Below are 6,924 nucleotides of genomic sequence, written 5' to 3'. Positions count from 1 at the left end.
ACTGTCGTAGACGCCAGTTGACTGCCTCTATCTGATGTATACTGGGATGGACGAAGAAGTTTTCACTACAATTTCAATTGCCACTTGGACTTATGTCGAGGTCATATTCGTTCCTGTAAGGAAGACAAACAATACGGGTTTCCGAATATGTTTGTGATCGTCATCTTTTAAATAGATTAAGAAATATTGTTTGGAATCGATAACTAAAACAACAACAACACACAATCACGCCTAATGATGAAAATGCAACAACGTTTTAGCATATCAATATCTTTTATTTATCTTTATTTGTCTATAACTTCTTTTACCTGTCATTCATTTTTTCCTTTGGCCTAAACATTCAAAGATACGTTATACTCAAATTGAACAGAATAATTTTCACATAATTGTGCTATATTATCGTCATAGCTCTAACTCACTCACACCCTGTTGCAGCTCCTTTGCATTGTAGCATAACAAATTCATGTTGAAAAATCACAAGCACGCAAAGGATATGATAATGCAGATGATGATGATTGTTTGATCTGAAATAATAGATAGTTATATGAAAAAAAAGATGATCTAAAAAATGTTGGAAAGAGAGAATTATAAGAAAAAAAGGAAATGGAGAAGAGGAAGGGGAATTAAATGTATGAAATATTGCATTGCTTACTGAAACGCGTCTTGTCTTGGCTGCTTTGCTCACTTATAATCGAACCTAAAAAAAAAATGAAATATCGTAATAATAAAATAATTTAAAATTTTCGAAAATTTTTTTTTATGAAACTGGTTTATATGAAACTATTATTCTTTCCACCTTTCAGACCACGTGTTATCCTTTTTATATATTATCTACTTGTTTCCAGATAACATTAAAATCTTGAATGTAAACAAAAAAAGGTTAAAAATTAACATTGAATGGGAAAGCCCTACACCCAATGCAAAAGAGTACTTCATTCATAACTTTTCTTAAAATTAAAATAAAAATAAATGCAAAACACATTAAAAAATATAACAGAAAATTTATGCATACCTTGCAGTTTGATAATACTGATATTGTGATCTGAAGATCCTAAATTATTTGTTGCACGGCGCGTGTATACGCCAAAGTAATCGTCATCTTTGATACTGATTATTATTTCACTGTACCATTGGAAGGAGGTTACATTAGAAAGGAGTTGCCTTCCCTTGGGGTCGTACCAAGTAACAACTGGAATAGGGCTTCCATTAACTGCACAGAGTAGACGTTGGTGGAGTCCAAGTGGGGAAGTTACTGTCGTATCACTCATTGAAAATTTGAAAGACGGTTAGTCTAGAGAAAAAAAAAGAGAATCATTTAGGTAGGCAAGCAGGCAAGCAGGCAAGCAGGCAAGCAGGCAAGCAGGCAAGCAGGCAAGCAGGCAAGCAGCAAGCAGGCAAGCAGGCAAGCAGGCAAGCAGGCAAGCAGGCAAGCAGGCAAGCAAGCAGGCAAGCAGGCAAGCAGGCAAGCAGGCAAGCAGGCAAGCAGGCAAGCAGGCAGCAGGCAAGCAGGCAAGCAGGCAAGCAGGCAAGCAGGCAAGCAGGCAAGCAGGCAAGCAGGCAAGCAGGCAAGCAGGCAAGCAGGCAGCAGGCAAGCAGGCAAGCAGGCAAGCAGGCAGCAGGCAAGCAGGCAAGCAGGCAAGCAGGCAAGCAGGCAAGCAGGCAAGCAGGCAAGCAGGCAAGCAGGCAAGCAGGCAAGCAGGCAAGCAGGCAAGCAGGCAAGCAGGCAAGCAGGCAAGCAGGCAAGCAACATAAACAAACTTACACAAACACAAACCTATACATACTTACACATCACTACAACGTTTATTATTCTTGTGGCTGGAGCTCCATTTGGGTTGTTATTTGCTTGACACTCATATGTCCCTTGGTGTTGTCTTGTTATATCTCGTATTATGAGAGTAGCATTGCCCACACCGCAGCTGTTGATTACTTTCGCAGAACCCACCATTTTGAACCATGTGATATTTGGTGTTGGAGGACCAGTAGCTGAACAGAGTATCGATAAGGTTTCACCTTCGGATGTATTAACGACGCTTGGAAGGTAGTTTGTGAATACTGGCGTAACTTTCATTGTGATCAGGAAAAAAAAAAAAGATAAATACAACATTAGATTTGTAACGTCACGTTCACAAATATGTGTGAACAGTATTCGCAATGAGAAGAACCAGACTCATAATTGGAGAAATAAATTCCAGGAAAAAAATTAAAACAAATAATAAAATTTAAAAATGCTGAAATAGTGTGTTAAGTTAAGTTAGCTATAGTTAGCTGAACCTTTGGGGGTAAAAGTGAGAAACTTATAATCGTAATATGCGTAAAATATAGTTTGTAATAGATTGTCTCATAGCTATTCTCACCTGTAACGATAAGTTCCACTTGACTCGTGATTGCTGACTTATCTTTCAACACAAGATTACAGTTATATTTACCACTATCAGACCTGGACACTTTGAAAATAACAAGACTTGCAGTAAATATCTTGCTCACTCGGAGGGGACTTAGCAGGCTTGAAGGACAGGTGGGACTTATTTTCCATTGCCATCCAGCAGTACCATCATCGTACCCAATTATTTGCCAACCATTCCTTGGTTTGTGATATGTCCACACTGGAGAAGTAAGGGCAAAAGTGGTGCTTTTGTTGTTCACATAATAATCCCATTCCAACTTAACAGTATCGCCCTCAGACGCATACAGTTTACTTGCAGGAATGTTTTTGAATCTTGGTAATGCGTCTATTCCAAAATAAATCATAATTCATATCAACAACACATACAATATGAGCAGCAACACTAGCATGGTGTTTAAAGCTTTCCCTTGGTTACTGTTGCTATATCCCACAAGTAGACATTATAGCTAAGATATTTTGGAATTTGTAAATTAAAAGTTTAAAGCTTCCTTTCATTTCGCAGTGTAATGTAAAGAGAAATTGAAGCTCAAACAATTTTCCTATAACCTTTTGTTTCATTGAATGATCACTGATACTTGTCTTTAGTGCTTTGTCTGGGAATATATTTAAATTTTTCTTGTAAGGCCTTTCCCGCGATTTCTCTTTTTTTTCAGGGGCATAACAAAGGGAGGTGCATTAGTTGCACGTGTAGCCCCCGCCGCAAAAGCTGAAGGGTAGTTGAATCATTCATATTTTTTAACCAATTTCCATCGACAAATTCTAGCATTTTTACTATCCCCCACCAGTTATTGGAGTTCTTTGCTTCTGCAAATTCCAGGTTGGTTATTTGATCGATTATTCACCATACTTATTGATATTTATTATTGGTTCTGCGAATTCTTGAAATGTATATGTTATACAAATACCACTTTTCAAAAAGACTGTTACGATCCATTTCCATTTCCATTTCCTGTGCACCCAACCTATAATGCATCTTGTTATGACATTGAATTTATCTCTTTTAAAAATCATACTTCCAGACATTGAGCGCTGAACCGTCGTATGGCAGCGCATTTACGGCTATGCCGGAGATTTCGGCCCCGACACCGCTATCCGAAGAATTACAGACTGATCAGGAAGCTCGGCCGAAGCCTAAAGGGAGAGGTTAGTCGGCCCCTAAACCATAGATGATTAACCTCTTGCTATGACCAGCAAACTCAAATTCTTTGATTGTGACGCTGATGGTTTTGAACGCATACGAACTCCAATTCATGTGGGATGCGTCATGAAAACTAAACGGAATGTTCATCGCAGTAAATTTCATATGTTTCAAAGTTCGTCTGCTATGGAACCATTATTTTAGGAATTTAACTTTTCGATTTATTAAAACAGGACCATACTTCCTGAAATCGAGAGCTAAACCTTCGAATAGCAACGCGGAGCGTTTATGTATCCCGATATGCCGTAGATTTCCCCCCTCCCCTACTCCCCCAGGCAAAAAGCTGGCGATCATAATTTTTTACCAAATTTCCATCTGCAAATTGTAGTATTTTAACTATCGCTCACCCATTATTGTATATTTTTATTTTGCTTCTGCAAATTTTGGGTTACTTAGTGGATCAATCATTCACCTTTTTTATTTATTAATGCTATACCCCTTCTAAAGACGGCTGTTAGTTTAGACATAGTACCATTTCCATTCTCTGTGCACTCACCCTGAAAGACCCCTGGTTACACCCTGTTGTTATAACCTAAGCCGGACCCTTATGTTTACAGCCTAAAGCAACAAAAAGAGCGAGCAAAAAAGGCAGCAACATCCAATACCAGAAATACCAATATTACTTAAATTATATGAATCACCAATAAATGATTAAGTTTACGCAATGTAAGTTCAAAACATAAGATCCAAGTCATCTAATAATACTAAGTGTTTATACCTGATACAAAAAGCTGAACTGAACTTGAAATGGGGTTGCGGGCCTTAAAAAGCAGCCTGCACATGTATATCCCACTATCAGCAATAGTAACATTGACGATGACTAGTGTAGCAGTTTGTTCTCTTCTAACTCGAAGAACAGGATTTAGGAATCTTGATGGACATGTAAATCTTTTGATTACAAACTTCCAGTTGGCATATCTGTCATCACTTCCGATTGTGTATTCGTTTCCAGTTGCATCCCAAGAGCTCCACTTTGGTGATTCAGATTGGAATTCCTTGTCTCTGTTATTGACAGTGTAATTCCAAACAAATCTCACATTTTGTCCAACAGAGGCATTTACCACTGGTGGGGGAGATTGGGTGAATCGAGCTGTGCAATCTTGAATTGATAATAACAATGTCAATTTACTAGTTTACTCATTCTTATAATTATCGATTTGAGCTCCTCTTGGATAATAATAATCATAAAACAAAAAAAGAAGTTAAAACTAGGAGATTTTTTAGAATAGGAGCAAATAAGTACACATAATACATTTGCAAAAAAATTGAAATAAAAAATAAATTAATAATAATGATAATAATAATAATAATTTCAGATCTGCTCCAGAATCTACTTGATTGACATAATACAAAGCACTTTTAAAATCGATTTGCGCACATACAAATTTACATAGCTCATAGCAGTTTCAGTTGGGTAAATATTAGCATGCGCAGGTACTAATTCATATAATATATACTTTTGAGGCCAGCAAAAACAATTGGAAAATATTGAAGCATAGATAAATCTTGGTATCAAATGTGTGTTCTTGCTTTCTAGCAGTTCATTCACGTTCTGGATTTATGCTAGGTTTTCACTCACCTATTTCTATATTTCAAAATACATTAATTCAGAAATTAATATTTAGTACCAAATTTAGTATATCTACATATATAGTGATGTTGTCAATTTTGTGGTTGTGAAAATTAAAGCTGAAGAGTCATATACTTACCAGCATGCGGAAATAAAAGTAATTCCTCAAGAATTATTAATATAAATGTTATAGACTGGAGAAGAAACAACCCGTCTTTCATGTCAGTGCGAGTAAGTACAAATGACTAACAAGAAATATCTGAAATTCGCTCAAATAGTTCCAGATTGGCATCAGCGTTTTGCCTTCCCTGTTGCTGCATGTTTATTAGTATGATATCAAATTGACCCAAAATGGCCTCTTGATATATTTGTGTTATTTTTAGGAAAGAATTCGTATGTCAATAAAAGATGTAACGCAATTATATGAGATTACCTCTAATCCTGAATTACATTTTAAGAAAAAGAAGTGAATTATTTTTAAACAAAGATCAAAATCCCAATTTAGAAAAATAATATTACCTATTCAAAACCAAAAATTCCACTGCAACCAGTGAGTACTTTGCTATTAATCAAACATAATTACTAAAAAAAAAAAAAAAAAAAAAAAAAAAATCGAAAAATCTGAAGTATCTAATACTAACTTCTTTTCTTTTATTAGAAGATGGGTAAATATGACAATGATAATTTTCTACTTTATAAAGGATAATTATAATGTTTATTTCGGAGCAATCCGACCAGACTCTCCCAGTCCATGTTAATGACCTTCTCCATCGGGGACTAGGAATATGAGTTGGGCATGTGTGGTATCGACGTCTTTCATAGGATATGTAGGAAATAGATTATTTGCAATGTGTTTTGCTGCCTTGATAAGAAGATAATCCCTTATGTCCTGTGGTACACAAGATCCCGCATTAGGTTTTTGATATTCGCATAATAAGGAGGGAGTGGCTAAGTTGCCATGCTTACCGGAGCTCTTACTTGATGTATTTCCTTATATGCATGATGTATTATTGCCTAATAATTAAAATATATAATCAAATAGAATTAATAATTTGCATACTTTTAGAAACAAAAAGTCAAAATTCATTAATAACCAACCTTTTGCCCCTCTTCTTATGCGCATTCATTAAGCCATGCAATAAAAAAGATAAAACAGTTCTAAGATATCTAAAAGGTACATTTGGTGTCTGGTTATTGTTAGACTTTGTGCATTTGTTTCTATTTTATCGCTTTCTTTTTCTTTCATTCTCTTCTTCCTTTCGTTTTCTGTTTTTGCTTTCTTCTTAGCTCTTGGTTAGTAATTTTACTCGCCACCATCATCTTTGCTTTTCTTTTCTTCCTGCAAAGGTAATACCTTAACTTCCATTCAACTTAACCGCCTATGCGAAAATAAATGATGATAATATCAAAAGGAAGCGGAATAGAGCCATGGCAAGTAATATCGCTTTGACTAAATGAAGACATAGAAAACATGAAAACCTGATAGACCGGAAGACGAATTTTTTGCTATACTTAAGTTGCTTCAAGTAATTCTAGTTGTATCTTGCAGAAAAAGGAATAGGATAAAATGTTGACTTCTATACCTGTAGCGCTAGCATTATGTAAAACGCTAGTACTTCATATCAACGCTAGCGACTGTCACTTTAAAATACACCTACCTGGTTAGAGTGAAACAATGTTACTCTTTTTCCTAGCCACTACAGGGGACACAAGGATCTCTCTCTCTCTCTCTCTCTCTCTCTCTCTCTC

At 36.1% G+C, this 6,924-nt stretch overlaps 2 protein-coding genes and 1 long non-coding RNA gene across 4 annotated transcripts in view; all 3 read right to left on the bottom strand.

Moving 5' to 3' along the window:
• Positions 1–1,268, bottom strand: part of LOC148910324 (uncharacterized) — a 21,986-nt gene extending 20,718 nt beyond the window's left edge. Inside the window, exons 1-2 of the mRNA XM_089032033.1 lie at positions 1,013–1,268; positions 653–697 (exon numbers count right to left, since the gene is read on the bottom strand). Coding sequence (XP_088888159.1) covers positions 653–697; positions 1,013–1,268 — 301 coding nt within the window. The remainder of the gene's footprint in view (positions 1–652; positions 698–1,012) is intronic.
• On the bottom strand, positions 494–5,623 carry LOC148910323 (protogenin-like). The gene is made up of 7 exons (XM_089031545.1): positions 5,315–5,623; positions 4,324–4,704; positions 2,358–2,606; positions 1,789–2,064; positions 1,013–1,291; positions 653–697; positions 494–524 (listed from the first exon to the last, which is right to left on the bottom strand). Exons 1-5 carry the CDS (start codon positions 5,394–5,396, stop codon positions 1,287–1,289), a joined length of 993 nt encoding a protein of 330 aa, XP_088887671.1. The 5' UTR covers positions 5,397–5,623; the 3' UTR covers positions 494–524; positions 653–697; positions 1,013–1,286.
• Positions 5,624–5,804: 181 nt separating this feature from the next.
• On the bottom strand, positions 5,805–6,924 carry LOC148910322 (uncharacterized). Of its 2 annotated transcripts, XR_016120028.1 has the most exons (3): positions 6,834–6,924; positions 6,142–6,189; positions 5,805–6,064 (listed from the first exon to the last, which is right to left on the bottom strand). It is a non-coding gene; the product is annotated as an uncharacterized LOC148910322 (long non-coding RNA). The 2 variants fall into 2 exon arrangements; XR_016120027.1 differs by lacking the exon at positions 6,142–6,189.

This window comes from Actinia tenebrosa, unplaced genomic scaffold (assembly GCF_029948245.1).
Source record: "Actinia tenebrosa isolate PJP-AT-01 unplaced genomic scaffold, QUT_ActTen_1.0 PGA_scaffold17__23_contigs__length_9995812, whole genome shotgun sequence".
In the NCBI taxonomy this organism is placed as follows: Eukaryota; Metazoa; Cnidaria; class Anthozoa; order Actiniaria; family Actiniidae; genus Actinia; species Actinia tenebrosa.
Note: the sequence above shows the minus strand (reverse complement) of the source record. Positions and strands in the feature narration are given on the sequence as shown.